Source organism: Ovis canadensis, chromosome 2, assembly GCF_042477335.2.
Source record: "Ovis canadensis isolate MfBH-ARS-UI-01 breed Bighorn chromosome 2, ARS-UI_OviCan_v2, whole genome shotgun sequence".
Classification (NCBI taxonomy): Eukaryota; Metazoa; Chordata; class Mammalia; order Artiodactyla; family Bovidae; genus Ovis; species Ovis canadensis.
In genome coordinates, this window is record NC_091246.1 from 183,372,209 (window position 1) to 183,391,462 (window position 19,254).

At 39.7% G+C, this 19,254-nt stretch overlaps 1 protein-coding gene across 8 annotated transcripts in view; it reads left to right on the plus strand.

Annotated features, from left to right (window-relative positions):
* NCKAP5 (NCK associated protein 5) overlaps positions 1–19,254 on the plus strand; it is a 1,138,328-nt gene that overhangs the window by 805,845 nt on the left and 313,229 nt on the right. For all 8 annotated transcript variants that reach the window (XM_069577706.1, XM_069577709.1, XM_069577704.1 and 5 more), the window contains one exon: positions 16,827–16,976. In XM_069577706.1, the coding sequence (XP_069433807.1) occupies positions 16,827–16,976 (150 nt within the window). The remainder of the gene's footprint in view (positions 1–16,826; positions 16,977–19,254) is intronic.

Sequence of the window (19,254 nt, forward strand, 5' to 3'; positions counted from 1 at the left end):
TTTCCACTGTTTCCCCATCTATTTCCCATGAAGTGATGGGACCGGATGCCGTGATCTTCATTTTCTGAATGTTGAGCTTTAAGCCAACTTTTTCACTTTCCTCTTTTACTTTCATCAAGAGGCTTTTTAGTTCTTCTTCACTTTCTGCCATAAGGGTGGTGTCATCTGCATATCTGAGGTTATTGATATTTCTCCCACCAATCTTGATTCCGGCTTGTGTTTCTTCCAGTCCAGCGTTTCTCATGATGTACTCTGCATAGAAGTTAAATAAGCAGGGTGACAATACACAGCCTTGACGTACTCCTTTTCCTATTTGGAACCAGTCTATTGTTCCATGTCCAGTTCTAACTGTTGCTTCCTGACCTGCATACAGATTTCTCAAGAGGCAGATCAGGTGGTCTGGTATTCCCATCTCTCTCAGTATTTTCCCCAGTTGATTGTGATCCACACAGTCAAAGGCTTTGGCATAGTCAGTAAAGCAGAAATAGATGTTTTTCTGGAACTCTCTTGCTTTTTCCATGATCCAGCAGATGTTGGCAATTTGATCTCTGGTTCCTCTGCCTTTTCTAAAACTAGCTTGAATATCAGGAAGTTCACGGTTCACGTGTTGCTGAAGCCTGGCTTGGAGAATTTTGAGCATTACTTTACCAGCATGTGAGATGAGTGCAATTGTGCGGTACTTTCAGCATTCTTTGGCATTGCCTTTCTTTGGGATTGGAATGAAAACTGACCTTTTCCAGTTCTGTGGCCACTGCTGAGTTTTCCAAATTTGCTGGCATATTGAGTGCAGCACTTTCACAGCATCATCTTTCAGTATTTGAAATAGCTCAATAGGAATTCTATTACCTCCATTAGCTTTGTTCGTAGTGATGCTTTCTAAGGCCACTTGACTTCACATTCCAGGATGTCTGGCTCTAGATGAGTGATCACACCATTGTGATTATCTGAGTCATGAAGATCTTTTCTGTACAGTTCTTCTGTATATTCTTGCCACCTCTTCTTGATATCTTCTGCTTCTGTTAGGTCCATACATTTCTGTCCTTTATCGAGCCCATCTTAACATGAAATGTTCCCTTGGTATCTCTAATTTTCTTGAAGAGATCTCTAGTCTTTCCCATTCTGTTGTTTTCCTCTATTTCTGTGCATTGATCGCTGAAGAAGACTTTCTTATCTCTTCTTGCTATTCTTCGGAACTCTGCATTCAGATGCTTATATCTTTCCTTTTCTCCTTTGCTTTTCACCTCTCTTATTTTCACAGCTATTTACAAGGCCTCCCCAGACAGCCATTTTGCTTTTTTACATTTCTTTTCCATAGGGATGGTCTTGATCCCTGTCTCCTGTACAGTGTCACAAACCTCTGTCCATAGTTCATTAGGCACTCTATCTATCAGATCTAGGCCCTTAAATCTATTCCTCACTCCCACTGTATAATCATAAGGAATTTGATTTAGGTCATACCTGAATGGTCTAGCGGTTTTCCCTACTTTCTTCAATTTAAGTCTGAATTTGGTAATAAGGAGTTCATGATCTGAGCCACAGTCAGCTCCTGGTCTTATTTTTGTTGACTGTACAGAGCTTCTCCATCTTTGGCTACAAAGAATATAATCAACAGCCAGCCTTTGTTATTCATTATTTTCTAAGGAATCAGTTGTGGTGTGACACATGGAAGTCAGTCAGTGAATAGAGATGATCAGGATATTTAGCAAGTCTAAGGTGCTCAGAAAGAGGAAAGTTACCTCCAATATCCAGCCACATCATTTTGCACATGAGGAAACAATGTCACTGATAACCAGGGGCTTTACTGAGGCACCACTGCCCATGAGTGGCATACCTGCGACGAGAAATCAGCTCAGTAGCTAGTTGTATGTTTCCTCCCTCCCTACGGCAATGTAAAATGGCTTAGTACTGAGGTGACCATCTCTGGGATGTAGGAGTAAGTTGAAAGACCTCTGGCCTTTGTCTCAGGCACCACAACATGTCTGATTCATTACTTTTTAAATGTACAGGTTTTGCATGAAGAAAATGCTTACTCTTAAGGTTTTGATTCACATTTATTTTAATATTACTTTTCGTGTGTATGTGTGTGAGTGTGTGTATTCTGATTTTTCTGATTGTCCCTTCGAATCATGTTTATTTCTTGCTAATTTATCTGAATTGCCTTCCTTCTCTTACCAAGATGAATCATCTGGCAGGGTTACAGGTGTCTTCACCAAGTAGCTCTTTGTCTGTCTACACCCACTGTGGCTGTGAGCAGCTTGTCAGGATGTACATCCCACTCAGTGACAAAGAAGCACCTCAAGTGATAGCTTTCTGCTGTTTTCAGGGGTTAGAGATAAAAATAAGAGTTTTAATGTCAAAAAGCATACCAGGACAATATTGCTAGCAAAAGTTCTTCTGTAAAATCCTCAAACAATTGGGCCCTATGCTGTGCCTTGGGTTTTGCCTGACTACAGAGAGCAGGTATTATGTAAATTTTATTAGGAAAAAAAGTGTAATATTCTTGCTTTATGTTTAAGTTCCATTTAGGTGCAAATAAGTGAAGCTACTCTCTGTTCTGACATGAGACCCCAAGAGAATTAACTAGATAATTCATCTCTGATTTTCAAAAGTATAACTAATGCACTTCATTAGAGCTTTTCTTTTAGGTAACTCCAGGAAAGAGAAAGCAGGGAGGAACTGAGTATCTTGATTAGGAGTGTGTGAGTCTCCAGAAACTCCCAGGGCATTTTAGGTTAAATAGTTACATGGCATAAAATATGAGCTTCTGGGTGAGATCCTTGTGGTGCACTGTCCCTTAAAGGATAAACAAGCAAAATCTTATTTTCTTGGAGTGGAAATCAATATAGTGGTGCTTTACCTATTATGCAAATATTCCATCAGTCCATTGCTTCTTGTTTCTGTTAGCAAAATACTGGCTTAAAATAGTTTTCTGTTGAAACTACTGAAGAATATTTAGGTAGTTCAGCATTAAGCTTGAGCATAGTGTTGTCAGAAGTAAATTGAAGTGATGTCATTCCTTATTCACCCACTCAGTACTCTTGCCTGGAAAATCCCATGGACGGAGGAACCTGGTAGGCTGCAGTCCATGAGGTCACTAAGAGTTGGACATGACTGAGTGACTTCACTTTCACTTTTCACTTTCATGCATTGGCGAAGGCAATGGCAACCCACTCCAGTACTCTGGAGCCTGGTAGGCTGTAGTCCATGGGGTCGCTAAGAGTTGGACACGACTAAGCAACTTCACTTTCACTTTTCACTTTCATGCATTGGAGAAGGAAATGGCAACCCACTCCAGTGTTCTTGCCTGGAGAATCCCAGGGACGGCGGAGCCTGATGGGCTGCTGTCTATGGGGTCGCACAGAGTCGGACATGACTTAAGTGGCTTAGAAGCAGCATGATCACACCAACAACATTGGACATTTGTTGAATGCCTTTTGTGTTATGCAAGGTGTGATGATGGGGATGTGATTTATAAAACATTCCAACCCCCAAGAGTCTTACGTTATAACTGGGACCTAGTAAACTGCATATAACATCTATTTATTGAATTTTAAATGATAGTTTTCTTCTCCATGTTGTTCAGCCGCTAAGTGATATCTGACTCTGCAACCCCATGGGCTACAGCACCCCAGGCTTTCCTGTCCTTCATTATCTCCTGGAGTTTGCTCAAACTCATGTCAATCAAGTCAGTGATGCCATCCAACCATCTCATCCTCTGTCATCCCCTTCTCCTCTTGCCCTCAATCTTTCCCAGCATCAGAGTCTTTTCCAATGAATCAGCTCTTTGCATCACGTGGCCTAAGTATCAGCTGGATGCTGAGATCCATCTTCGCATCAGTCCTTCCAATAAATATTCAGGGTTGATTTCCTTTAGGATTGACTGCTTTGATCTCCTTGCTGTCCAAGGGACTCTCAAGACATTTCTCCAGCACTGCATTTTTTTTTCAGCTTGTCATATGTGAATTCCATATTTTTTTAATTTATTTAATTGGAGGATAATTACTTTACAATATTGTAGTGGTTTTTCCATACATTGACATGAATCAGTCATGGGTGTACATGTGTTCCCCATCCTGAACACCCCTTCCCTCTCCCTCCTCATCCCATCCCTCAGGGTCATCCCAGTGCACCAGCCTTGAGTACTCTGTCTCATGCATCGAACCTGGACTGGCGATCTATTTCACATACATGATTCAGTGCTATTCTCTCAAATCATCCCATCCTCACCTTCTCCCACAGAGTCCAAAAATCTGTTCTTTACATCTGTGTCTCTTTTGCTGTCTCACATATAGGGTCATCATTACCATCTTTCTAAATTCCATATATATATATGTTAATATACTGTATTGGTGTTTTTGTTTCTGGCTTACTTCACTCTGTATAATAGGCTCCAGTTTCATCCACCTCATTAGAACTGATTCAAATGCATTCTTTTTAATAGCTGAGTAATACTCCATTGTGTATATGTACCACAGCTTTCTTATCCATTCACCTGCCGATGGACATCTAGGTTGCTTCCATGTCCTGGCTACTGTAGACAGTCCAGCACTACATTTTGGAAACATTGATTCTTTGGTGCTCAGCCTTCTTTATGGTCCATCTCTCACATTTGTACATGACTGTTGGAAAAACTATAGCTTTGACTATGTGCACCTTTGTCAGCAAAGTGATGACTCTGCTTTGAACTATTATTTATTATAATAATAATAATATTGTATTTGAACACTTAATTGTTTCTTAGGAGAGATTTGCCAGTTCAGTTCAGTTTAGCAAACTCAGATGATACATAAATATGGACCTGGCAATAATTATCAAAAAAAAGAATATATATGTAGTATTGATCATATTTTCTGAAATAAAAATTTGGATATGTTGCTTATCAGACACTATATATTTATGGGAACAGTAGATAGAAATATTTTTAAATTGCTTAAATTTTCTTTAAAATTCTGTCCAGGATTGCAAGCATATGACTGTTGAGATGTATATAAAGACATCAGTAATATAGGCACCCGCCCACCACTAACTAGTTAAGGACTGAATAATCTGTTTGTTTTGGGATGGCCTTTGCTGAGTGAGCCCAAGTGCTTTCCTCTGGAGGCTATCTGGCTCTCCTGTTCCATGAATTCTCTCTGAAAGCTAGGAAGATGGGAGAAAGGGAGCAGAAGAGGAAAAAGAGATTGATTTTGAATGCAAATTTTGATGTTAACTTATGAATTGTATTTAGTGATGTCCAAGCATTTAAGTGTAGACACTGACTACTGAAATTCTCCACCTGCATAACATTCTTAGCATTTTTGGTTTCCTTCTGCTTGAGTTACACTCAGACAACTATTTATGGGCTACAAGGACATCATTTTTTTTTTTTTTAAGATTTCTTACCACCTGAAGCATGCCTATAATGAAAATTACAGCTCACTTTTTCACATCATCCTATTCCACAGTAGAGTTTTCCTTTAAAGTGTTTTTGGAATTGAACTTTTTTTTAAAGGAAATAAATGTTGCTGATAGATGGAACAGGCAATAAAAGCATCATCTGAAAATTTATTAATGTACCTTCACAGAGCTGTTCAATATGGAAGACAGTTGGCAGTATTGAGGAGTGTTTTGAGTGAAGAATAATGTTGAGTAGATGTGAATTGATATGCCAATGGTCGTGGTTCATATTAGAGACATAAAGAAAATACTTTGTTCTCTTATCCATCATGCACATTTAATCTTGGGGATTTTACTGTGTGCTGAGTTCATTTTGTAAGTCAAATCCAGGGATGAAAAAGAAGAGTTTTATATGTTTTGCCTGACAGTATTAATGTTAAACTGTGAACAAATTGGATGTTCTTTTAAAACCCTGTGATTTATCTGACGTTGTGTTTCCCCACTTAAAATTTAGTATGCTAGTCCTGAACAAAAGCTGCTACCAATCCCTGGGAATGTTGTTATGGTGTTTGCCGAAGTGCTAGCTAAAGTGATGATATATTCTGTGCACCCTCCCCACAACCAGACAACAAATGAGTAAGTAAATCAGAGGCTGAAGCCACCGGGGCTCACTGGGGCAGCTGTCAGCTAAACGACTGGCCTCTACGTTTTCATTTTCCTATAGTAGGTATGTGTCTCTGTTTTGAAGTAATTGAAACATTATTAACTATGGAAATGGTTGTGGTCTGTTAAATCTGTTGTGCTGGTAAAAGTCATCTGAGACCAGATCCAACATCTCTGATAAAATCACCTGCTCCCTGGATAAATGACCAGGGAACCTTGGGAAGATGTGGTCTCGCAGCATGGCCCGTGGTTGGATAATGATCACAGATTCTCAGATAGAATTAGCTCTATAAGTACATGGGAAAGTCCAAAAGAAGTAACTGCACCTGTAGAAAGAGCATGACACTGGAAATTGCACTGTAATTAAATTCTGGCTCTGCCACTAAATATTAATAGGACTCTTTGTAACCTATTGGCCTTCCCTAGCAGCTCAGATGGTAAAGAATCTACCTACAATGCAGGAGAACTAAGTTCAGTTCATGAGTTAGGAAGATCCCCTGGAGAAGGGCATGGCAAGCCACTCCAGTATTCTTGCCTAGAGAATCTCTTGGATAGAGGAGCCTTGGGACTAGAGCCCATGGGGTCACAAAGACTTGGACACAAATGAGCGACTAACAGTTATACTTTTATAACCTGTTGGAGTCTGTTTTCTTGTCTATAAATGGAGTCCAGGCTATTTTTCTTATGTCCCCATGGCAGTGAGTATGTTAATTGACATGCATGAGGTGATTTGGCTTAACTCTGAAGTGTTCTACAAATATTAGATGCTATTTATATCTTTTGTGTTCTGGAAAGGGCTTAATGTTTTATGCTAACACCACCCAAGTCTCTTCCTTATGTGATCAGTCTTAAATTATGTATTTTTATATTTTTACTATGAATTAGTAGGCAGATATTTAACACATGGCTGGATATCCAAAATGAAAAACATGTTCCAACTTCCTTGACTGAGTATCTTTCCACAGTTAGATAGTTAGTTGTCTCTTCATAGCCCCGTGGTTTCATTTTGCCATCTTCAGGTACATCTGTGTGTACTTGACGTGGGTCTCTTCCTTTCTCTTCCTCTTCCTCTCTTTACTCTCTCCCTCCCTTCTTCCTTCCTTCCTTTCATGGTAAGAGCTAAGGACAGTCTCCTTTAGAAAAATAATGAATGATCTGTAATATAGTATGAGAAACCTATATGCAGGTCAGGAAGCAACAGTTAGAACTGGACATGGAACAACAGGCTGGTTCCAAATAGGAAAAGGAGTACGTCAAGGCTTTCTATTGTCACCTTGCTTATTTAACTTACATGCAGAGTACATCATGAGAAACGCTGGACTGGAATCAACATGAGCTGGAATCAAGATTGCCAGGAGAAATATCAATAACCTCAGATATTGCAGATGACACCACCCTTATGGCAGAAAGTGAAGAGGAACTAAAGAGCCTCTTGATGAAAGTGAAAGAGGAGAGTGAAAAAGCTGGCTTAAAGCTCAACATTCAGAAAACGACGATCATGGCCTCTGGTCCCATCACTTCAAGGGAAATAGATGGGGAAACACTGGAAACAGTGTCAGACTTTATTTTGGGGGGCTCCAAAATCTCTGCAGATGGTGACTGCAGCCATGAAATTAAAAGACGCTTACTCCTTGGAAGGAAAGTTAAGATCAACCTAGACAGCATATTCAAAAGCAGAGACATTACTTTGCCAACAAAGGTCTGTCTAGTCAAGGCTATGGTTTTTCCAGTGGTCATGTATGGATGTGAGAGTTGGACTGTGAAGAAAGCAGAGCACCGAAGAATTGATGCTTTTGAACTGTGGTGTTGGAGAAGACTCTTGAGAGTCCCTTGGACTGCAAGGAGATCCAAGCAGTCCATTCTGAAGGAGATCAGCCCTGGGATTTCTTTGGAAGGAATGATGCTAAAGCTGAAGCTCCAGTACTTTGGCCACCTCATGCGAAGTGTTGACTCATTGGAAAAGACTCTGATGCTGGGAGGGATTGGGAGCAGGAGGAGAAGGGGACGACAGAGGATGAGATGGCTGGACGGCATCACGGACTTGATGGACGTGAGTCTGAACCCCGGGAGTTGGTGATAGACAGGGAGGCCTGGTGTGCAGCGATTCATGGGGTTGCAAAGAGTCAGACATGACTGAGCGACTGTACTGAATTGAACTGAACTGATTATTACCACATGTGCAGAGTTTCTGTATATTGGCTTTGTGTTGGCCATCAGATTTAAAAATAATAAAAATAGAGAGATGGGTGATTAAAAAAAAATACTTGCAACCAGAAGATACTTGAAATTATTCCTCCTCTAAGCAAAGGCCCTTTTCACATACAGGATTCATGTTGGGCATGATTTCCTGTGAGTGTTACAAGTATCTTTTACTAAATTCTCCCTTAATATTGCTTACCAGGTCTTTCCTTTCTTACAGACAGAAAATGAAACAGGCTAAATGAAAAAAAAAATTCAAAGATTAGATTAGGTGATGTCTATCCTGGCGCCCAAGAGAAGTACACAGCAAAAAAAAATTTAAAAAGTGTTGGGGAGGATTTTACCCAAGGAAGACAGACAGACATTCTGGAAAGAAGCAAATAGATTTTATTACCTAGGTAGATCTAACCTTAATGACATTGTATATTAACATTCCTGAACTTCAGTAGTATTTAAATACTTATTCTTCTAAATTGAGTTTTTACAGATGATCAAAATTATAGACATTTAAAGCTAGGAGGGACCTTTGAGATAGTCTATTTCTGTACATTCTATTCACAGATGAGGAAATTAAGGGACAGAGAAGTTATGTGACTTGACTAAAATCACACAGCTGGTTAGTGGCAGAGTTAGGAGTGGAATGTAAATTTTTTATTTCTATTTATTCTAAAGCCAAAATGGGTCTCTTCCCACTCTGGGTTAGAATAGATCACAGTGAGATGGAATTTGATGGCCCTCAAGAAACAGATGAGGCTGACCCTCCCTTTATCCTGTCAAATGAAGTACCAAGTTATGTCCACGTGTGGCATACACTGCCTTTTCCCTTTGCCCAAATTTATGTTCTTTAATGATCCTCGCAGTCCTGGGCTCAGACCTAATGTCACTCCCCCAGTTGATGGGCTGGAAGACAGCAGTGCCACCATGTTAAGGCCAAGCTTGTGCACCAGGCAATTCTGCAACATTCTTATAATTATTCTGTTTATTCTGTAGAATAATTCTAAGAATTAAATCAAATGGACAACCTCAAAAGCTTATCTAAAGTAAAAATGATTTATCTTATATATTGAAGCATCTTTGTCCAGAGGCTCTTAAATTTTGACATAGATTAGTATTATCTGAGGTGCTTTCTAAAACTGCAGATCCCTGCCCTCACTCCTAGATATTGTAATCCACTGGGGCCAAAGTTGGCCAAGGTATCTGCATTTTAAAGAAGCCACACTTTGCTCCCCACACCTATTGACCAATGACTGACGGATGCCAGCCAACATCAGTGACCCAAGGAAATTTTAGTATTTGTCATTCTTGGAGTAACTGCATATGAAAGAATCAAAATCACAAGATAATTACAAACTATGAGGTCTCATTTTGCGAAATTGTCACTTTAATCATGGGTCAGTCTACTCCTGTTGAGACTATTGCAGTAGCATCTTATTTTCCCCATGTCTATGTTAACCTCACTCCAATCCATCCTCCACACTTTACCAGGGGTCTATTTTAGAATACAGATCCTACCTTGTCAACTGCCCCGACCCTGTATCATGTGTGTGCATGTGTACACACACACACGTGCATGACAACAGTCCATGGCTTCTTATTGCCCTTAGAGTAAAGCCAACATTCCTTGACCTGTGGAATGGTCTCATTAGTCCACTGAGCTTCACTTTCCTCCCCAGCTACACATACCTCCTTTCAGACTTTTTAAAAACTGCTCTCTCCCTCCCCAACCTCATGGGCATTTCCTGGTTAACTGCCATGGTGGTAAACATGAGCATTGGCTTTCCTGACCTCTCTGGCATCCCTCTAGTAATGATTTTTCAAAGCTCCTGGAATTGCTTCTTCCCAGCACATACCACAGTGTTATTTTATATTTGCTGGTGACATTTTGATTACTGTCTCCTTCCACAAGACTCTAAGCTTCATGAAAACAGGCTCCACTTGTGTTTTTATTCACCTTTCTACCTCTGGCATCTTCCACATTGCCTGGCATACAAAAGCTACTCAGTACCTATGTATTGGATGGATGGATTAATTAGTTATAAAGTAAGATGACCTCATGAAATCTTGCCTGAATCCCATTGTGCTGGGCTAGGGCAAGCTGGTGACCAAAAGATGAATAGGACATAATTTGGGAGCAGGGTCTTCTGATCATTTTCCTCAATGATGTTTTTGAATAGTAGCTGGCCATCAGTAAGGGGCTGTCCTGGCTGCTCTTTGGACTAACTGAGCCCCCCAGACTGTCGTCTGTCTGAGATGAGCTGATGTATCTGAGAGCTTTGTGTTGATCAATATTATTTTACATAGGTCTGATGATGCTGACTACGTGAGAACAAAAGATAAGGGCTCCCCCACAGGTGAATCATTGCCCTGATAACCGCTTAAAGAAACTTATAGCTCCAAGGATTGCTTTATGTACCTTCAAGGCAGAGTTTGATTTAAACCCTTGGATACTAACTGAACTTCTAAATCTTTAACTTCCTGCATACCCACTGGTATTTGTTGAGAGCAACAAGCTTATGGTCTCAACCATATGGGAAATATGTGGGGAGTGAAAGTTTTTTGTGGTGGCCTCACTTTTATAGAATTCACTGCTGATTAAAGTCCATAAAGGTCTGAAACACGAAAACAGGTCACCTCTGGAATCAACTCATTCTCTTCACAGTTTGCCATTCTCAAGAGTGGACTTCGCTCATTTGTCTTGTTTCCCTGTTAGGGGTTTATATGAAGAATATATTTTATTTAAAATATGTTTCTGATCTCTGTCCTGCTCTCTTTTTACCAGGTAAATCACAGGAGATTAATTATTAATAGAAAAGGGACTAATATTTCTGATTGAAATGGGTTATTTATGTGTGTATAGAATTCGTATACTTAATGTTTAAAAATATGGTCATGCTTTTTAAGCATAATGTAAGTCCAACAGCTGTCCTGTCTGAAATCGACAGTAGTCATCTGTCAATGGGGTTTAGCCTTCCAACTCTCCCAGAACTCTCCCTTCTCCTTGTTTCTCTCCACCTATTTTCCTCTTTTGCTCATCTGTTTACTTAATATGTCCTTTCCATTTGTCTTCCTCCTAAATATTACATTACACTCCAACACTCTCATTGGTACATGCTTAAAGAGACAAAGTAAAGAAAAGGATAGGATGGATAACTCTACAGCACTTACTGTATTGGTTTTAGGGCATTTTATTAATAGCATTGAAACACAATAAAATGTGCGTTTAAGCCTGAGAAATATACAAATGTGGCTTTCTTTCCTGGTGGGGTGATATAAAGCAGTCACAAACCTCCTCTCGACTTGTAGAGGACACTGATGATGCTCAGCCCATACCCCAAAGTCATCCAGAGTGCTCCCGAGATCTCTAGCTATCAGTGTCTGTGTTGAAGAGCACTTTTATGTGAGAAGTATTTTTAAAAACTTTACTGCCTGTGGCAGCTTGGAGACTGACACCCCAGAAGCTGCCCCCAATTACTGATTCTTTGGAGGTTGGTGCATGAATGTCCCAACTCCCTTTCAGTTGGTAAAGAGTCTGCCTATAATGCAGGAGACCTGGGTTTGATTCCTAGGCTGAGAAGATCCCCTGGAGAAGGAAATGGCAACTCACTCCAGTATTATTGCCTGGAGAATCCCATGGACAGAGGAGCCCAGCAGGTGACTGTCTCTGGGGTCACAAGAGTCGGGCGTGACTGAGCACACACACATACACCCTTGGCCCTAGGGTGGGATGATGCTGAGCTCCGTGCTTTGTTGCATTTCCCTGAGTTTCTCATGGATTTAATTTCAGTGGGTTAGTAATATGCCCTCTAGTGGCTCCCTTGCTTGAGTCACTTCCAAACTGGTGTTTTTTACATGTCTCAAATGGACTACGTGCACGTAAACCCTTGTTCTTTAAGAACCCAGGCTAGACACTAACTACAGACTTAGCAGTACTAACTGGGAAATTACTCTGTGACATAATATTTTGCAAGGAACCACATTTAAAGAAAAAAAAACAAAACAAAAACATTGACTTTTCCTTCAAAGCCTTTCATGCTCTGCCTTCTCTGCTTGGGAGATCTCTTCCTGCCTTCATACCACCTTTCCTAGCATCTCTTTAGTTCCACCTGTTCTCTTTCTTCCTTCAAACAACTCAATTTTCTGCATCTTGAAATCAAGGTTTCCGCTTGTCTCTTCAGTGCTCTTTGGCTGTAGTTCTTTATATTTCCTTTCCTTCCCTGCCACTCTTTCAAATAAGCATCTGAGAAAATTGCTGCAATTTTCTCTTTTCACTTTTTGCATAACCACTGACAATTTGGTTACCATCATCACACTTGAGTCAAATAGCTCTCAAGTTCCCACTAACAACCTTCTTATTACAAAATGTAGAGGTCCTTTTTGTGTCCTCTTGTCATTCTTGTCATTTCTGTTACCATTGAGCATATTAATAGCTTTTCCTCCCGGAAAAGTGTGTCTTGAATAATTGAATTCTTAGAACCTTTATATTGCAAGGGACATTTAGTCCATCCATTTCACTTTACATCTGAGAGAAACTGAGGGACTGAAAAGATTGAATGTTTTGCCCAGCAAGGGGCACAATTGTAAAACCAGGATATTAAATCCAGGGCATCTGGCCTACCATCCAGTATGAGAACTGGTTTTGGTAAGTTCCCATCCAATACTTTCAGAGCATTCCTAATTTTTATTCCTTCTTGTAGAAAACCCTCCCAGCTGGCCTCCTGGCTCCTTCATTCCACAGCCCATTGTCCACTGTAGCTGTTAGGATGCAGTTTCTAAAATGTAAACCAAAGCTTATCACTCCCCTACTTAGCCTCCAATTCCTCTTTACTGCACTTAAAATAGAACCAGACCCCCTTTCCATGCCTTGAAAGACTGCCATGGTTCAACTCTCTCTAATCTCATTCCGTACTGTTCTTTACTCTTAAGAGTTCCTATGCTGCATCACACAGGCTCTCCCTCAACTGGTCAGCAAGACAAGCTGAGCCCTGCCACTGGGTACTTGTTTTGCTGTTTCTTCTGCTTGAAATGTTTTTCTCCCAGACCATTGTCCAGCTGCTTCCTTCCCATCATTTGGTCTCAGCTTAAATGACCACCTCCTCAGACATGCCTTACACTGATGACACCGTATCTCATATTGTCCCTAAACATACCACTGGCTACAGTTATAGAGCTTACTGATTTGACGTGGAGTTTATTGTGTTTCCCACACTTAGGATACAAATTCATAGAGTATAGAAACTTTGTCTTGTTTGCCATACCTCTAGTACTGGACTGTCAAATGGCCAATACTTTGTGTTTAAGAAACATTTATAGGATAAATAAATGAATTAATGAATGATATCTGAATTTTTCTTTCTCGTTTCCAGTAACCCTTTCTTTTACTCTCCAGTTCTATTACCTGCCTCTCAGTTTTTCTTGCAAGATAATCAGACTGGTTTCCTCATAAACCAATAAGGACAAAATGCATTCCTGTCTGGAGGCCTTTGTTCCAATTTTCTCTTTAACCAGAAATCCCATCCTATGCCTCTCTACCTATTCAAGTGGTATCACTCCACCAAAGCATAAGTCATTTCCATTTTCACAAAATCACTCCTCCCAGTCATCATTGATCACCCTTTCTTCAATTATGTAAAGTGACCCTTGAATTTTATGTAACCTAAATACTCATATATAATCTATACTATCCTGAATTGTGTCCAGTTTGTTCATATAATAATATTTAGGCACTGTGCCTAGACACTTTAATGTGAGTGTATGCATACATATAGCCAGTCCTCATGATTTTTGACTTTCTGAATTCACTTACTACCGAAAATTTATTTGCAGCCCCAAAATGAAAGCCTGCAGTGCTTTCATGGTTATTCATGGACATTACAGAGGGGTGAAAACTCTAAGTCATCCAACACCTGTATTATCCCAGCTTAGGTCAGCCAAAGCAATGTCCTGCCTTCTTTTTTCAGCTCTCCCACTGGAAATGTGTCCTTTAACACTGTTTAGTGCCACTTTTTTATATTTTTTTGTGAGTGGTCTCACTGTTGAAAATTGTCCCCAAGCGTGATGTGAACTGTTATCTAATTTTCCTAAGTGCAAGAAGGCTGTGATATGCCTCATGGAGAAAATGGGTATTAGGTAAGCTTTGTTTAAGCATGAGTTATAGTGCCTTTTGTGGTTAGTTCAGTGCTAATTAATCAACAATATATATTAAACAAGATGTCTTTAAATAGAAACACTCATAAAACAAGATTACATATTGATTAGTGATGAAACTGTTGCAACCAAAGGCCTCCAGAAACCTAACCCTATATCTCCCATAGGAGCAATGATTCAGTATTTGTTAATTCAGTGAACACAGCTATCATGAATAATGAGAATTGACTGTAGATGTGTGCATGTTATGTGTGAGGCTGTTAACCTCATTTAAGCATTTAGGAGACAAAGACACCAAGAGTTATTGAAATTAAGTAGTTTGCCCAATATTATTTGCAAAGCTGATAAATGGTAGATGTGGAATCTGGCTGCCATATCCCAAAGTCTTTTGGCTTTCAGTTTATACCAGTGACTTTCCTTTGTTTCTTTTAATTAGATAGGATAATTCTATTTAATTAAGTAGAATCCTAATTATTTCTGTGTATACACACACACAGAAATAGTGGTAGATGATATATTTTTTTAAAGCTTGTTTTGTAATCCCAATTTAGTGTTTAAGTACAGTGCTCTTGAATCTTAAAAGAGAAATAGAGGGACCTCTTTATTTCTAAATTGAGTTGTAACTGCAGATTTCAAATCCTTATCATGGAAATGAAGGTCTGATGAGTGAACAAACCTTAAAGAATCAAAACTATAAAAATACAGTCCTGGATGTTTGTCTTGGCTTGGGGATCTACACTTTAAACTTGCTGAGCATGTATCTGAACCAAACTAACTCCAGCTACCGAAGTGGACACACCTGTGCGTTGTATGTGGCTACACCCAGGCCGGATTTTATAAAGAGCTATCACCTGCTTAGTCAATTGCACATTTATATAAAGAAATGGAAATTATATCCTGAAATCTGTTAGGAAACAGATTAACATGTGTTAAGTTTCTATCTAATCTCCAATGTGTTATGTATTTATACATGCATGTATATTTATACATGTGTACATATACATTGAATTTTTTCCTTCATATTTTATTTTCAAAAAAGAAGTTAAATAATTTCAGAACATGCAAAACACTTTTATGAACACAGCTAAAAACTGTTTTGTTTTGTTTTGTTTTTCCTGTTTACACTGTTGTTTTCCCAGTAGGTTTTTTAAGAATCCTATCTCTTAATACTTTTATATTTGCAAATAATCTCAGTCTAGTGCTGAATATAAAGAAACCTTTCACCACTGAAATCCGGTTTAGTCCACATGGTTGGCAACCAGCTGTATCAATACAAAGATTTCTACAGCATTCTGGTTAGAGTTAAAAAGTGTGATGAAATGATGACACCTGATTCTGTAGCACAGTGTCTTGACGTATGTATAAAAGTGGATGAGATATCTTTTTTTCATATGATATGCTCTTGACATTTCTTTTTACCTTGAAAGCAAGAGCCAGTCATGAGGCTCAAATGAATACTTCCGAACTTCCAAAAAGCTGAAAGTGACAGGGTTGAGTAAGAAGCCACCAACAAACAGGGAGGCCAGGCAAGATAACATTTGATGTCTGCCTCAAGGCTATACTAGAGATCCCGAAATATTTTCTAGAAAGGGGGCTATAGGGTCCTTAAGGGAGAAGGCAATGGCACCCCACTCCAGCATTCTTGCCTGGAAAATCCCATGGACGGAGGAGCCTGGTAGGCTGCAGTCCATGGGGTCACTAAGAGTTGGACACGACTGAGCAACTTCACTTACACTTTTCACTTTCATGCATTGGAGAAGGAAATGGCAACCCACTCCAGTGTTCTTGCCTGGAGAATCCCAGGGATGGCAGAGCCTGGTGGGCTGCCGTCTATGGGGTCGCACAGAGTCGGACACGACTGAAGCGACTTAGCAGCAGCAGCAGCAGCAGCAGGGTCCTTAAGAGCCATTTCATTATTGAGCAGAAGGAGCTAAGTGGTTTCAGCATAGAATTCTGAGATTTTTACCATTTAAATATTTTCTCATATTTTCTTTTACCTTATACTGGTTGCACGTCCAGTGACTTTGATGATATTTTTTTGAGGAACTAAGTTTTTCACAAGTCAAGGTATCAAGATTGACTGACTTTCCCGCAGTTACAAGCAGAGCTGAATTTCTCGGTGCAGATCAAAGTGAATTAACCACATGACTTCGCCTACCACTTTGTGGGCTCAGTCACTTCTCCAGCAGGGCAGAGGACATGTGCATTCAGTGGTGGTAACCCAACGACTTGACCTGCCAACATTCATTAAAGTTAGCTCTGGTGTTTATAGTATTAAGCACCACTAATACAAGCACCACTCAGAATTTGTTAAGCAAAATTTTCTCTACCTCAGCCCTAGAAAGAAAGCAAAAAGAGTAGGAAGGTTCCAGACTTTTCAGCCTTAAACTCTTTCTTATTTTTCAGTGAAGATTACTAAAAACAACAATTCTTTCTTGCTTCAGGAAAAACTGTCAGAAGAGGAGCGAAAACACAAGGCAGCTTTGGAAGGCCGTCACATGGTGCTAGATGAGGACTCCAGGAGTGAAGGGAGCAGTGCAGATGAGGGGAAAGGAAAGACCAAATGGCTGTTAGAAAGATTGAAAGCTCTAGAGGTAAGAAATGGAACCATTTTTTACACGTTTAAAGAAAAATAACCGTGTTCTACTTCTTTTATTGGCACTGCTTTTGCGAAAGGATAAATCTCTCTTTCTTAGTTCTCCCAGACTAATAGGATCTAGTAGCTGCCATTGAGATGCCTTTGTCAATGATGAGTATAACGTTAAAATTTGTTTCACTGAATGAGTCCTAACCTAGTAACTATGACTGTATTGCCTTGAAAAGAGTACGTAAGACAATAATTCATCTTAAATTCAGTTTGGCCCTCAAACTAGATCAGTTTCCCTAAAATTTCAAGTTCCTTGAAGGAAGGTCTGAGTGATATTCTTGCTTTATTTTCCCAATACCTAATGATTGAATAAATGAATGAGTAAACAAACTACTGAATACTGTATAAGGACAATTATAAGAAAAATAATGTTAAGCAGTAGAGCTATTTCTTCAAAGAACAGAAAAAGCTTATGCTGAAGTTCAACATATAAAACATATATAAGTAGAGGTGAAGTTGCTCTAAGGGTGCTTTAAGGAGGGTTTTTGACCACTGTAGTCCTTCAAAATAGTTCGAGACCTCTGGTCTGTTACTTAGTGGCATTTAACATCATTTCAACTATTAATTCCTGAATGTTTATAACAGCCCTCAAAGAGCATTTTACTTATTAGTTCACATGCTGAAAGATCCAGCAAAGATGCCTTGTCCCATGAGTTGGCTTACCTCCTTTCAATAAATGTTTTGTTTGCGTATAATACTGGAACGCAATTATTTTTAAGCAAGGACTATGGTAAGGCCGGGCTTCCCTGGTGGCTCAGAGGTTAACGCATCTGCCTGCAATGCAGGAGACCTGGGTTCAATCCCTGGGTTGGGAAGATCCCCCTGGAGAAGGAAATGGCAACCCACTCCAATATTCTTGCCTGGAGAATCCCATGGACAGAGGAGTCATGGGGTCAGTCCATGGGGTCACAAAGAGTCGGACACGACTGAGCGACTTCACTTTCACTATGGTAAGGCCACCTCTTCTTAAACTAGGCACAATGGGCCCTCAGCCAATATCTAAAAATGTAGCTCCAGTGTTCTTGCCTGGAGAATTCTAAGGACAGAGAAGCCTGGTGGGCTACAGTCCACGGGGTTGCAAAGAGTTGGACTCGGCTGAGCAACTTCACTTTCACCACAGGGTCTGCAGAATCTTGAAACTTCCTGCGGTAATGTAAAGAAACATGACCTTGGAAGATCTTCTTTTCTTTTACTAACTTCTGCAGTTCTGTCCCTAATCCTAACCTACCATGTTGTCTCTAGCCCCATGCCATTTTTACTTTAATTTCCTCAGCAATAGTAAAGCGAAAGGAATAAGATTATGGACTTTGGAGACAGATTCCCACAGATTGGTTTGAATCTCAGTTTTATTATTTTCTAGTTTTGAATCCTTGGGCAAATCAATTAGACTCTATGCCTCTGTTGCCTCAACTGCAAAACTGGGGATAATAGTAACTTACCTTACAGGGAAATAATGAGGGTTGAGTGAGTCAATATTGGTACAACAGTACCTAGCCTATGGTCTTTTCTATCCTCCTACTCCAAGGCTCCTGCCTTTCCTTACATGGTTTTTCTCCTCTTTATCTGAGTACAATCATTAACACAAGAACTATGAATGAAAAACTTCAGCTGTTCCATGCCAGAGTGACTGAAGGTTTAGTGTGTGATGTTACATATGGGGCAGAAGAGAGGTCAACTTAGGGACCCTCTGGCAGTTCCTTTTGAGCAAAGGGCCAATATTCACCTGTTTCCCCAAAGGTTCTCATTTGTCGTTTTCAAGATAATCACTGTGAAAGGTAGAAAGGCCTTCTCAAGGGAAACTGAGGCTGTTATCTGAGACTCTTGAGAACTCAGATTTGTCTTGAGGTTGAATTAACTGGATTTAATTGTAGGAATGAATTGATATTACAATGTATTTACCTAGAACCACATACTTAAATTGTTAATCTTATTGATGATCACAGTCAGAATTGCTTTTAGTTCATCTAATTGTCACTGAGACAACTTTTGAAGGACATTTTATTTAATCAAGCTAAGAGGTTTCTGAAAAATATCTTTGGCAGCAAATGTTTTTGAAACCCTCACAGAGTAGGAGAGAACAGTTTTGTTTTGTTTTGTTTTTCTTTCACAGAGATCTTTACACTGCAGGCAACAACTCTTGCCTCCAAGATCAGTTGGATGCAATAGATGACATCTCTAAGTGCCATTAAGCCCCACAATTTTAATTTTTAAAAATATTTTATTTC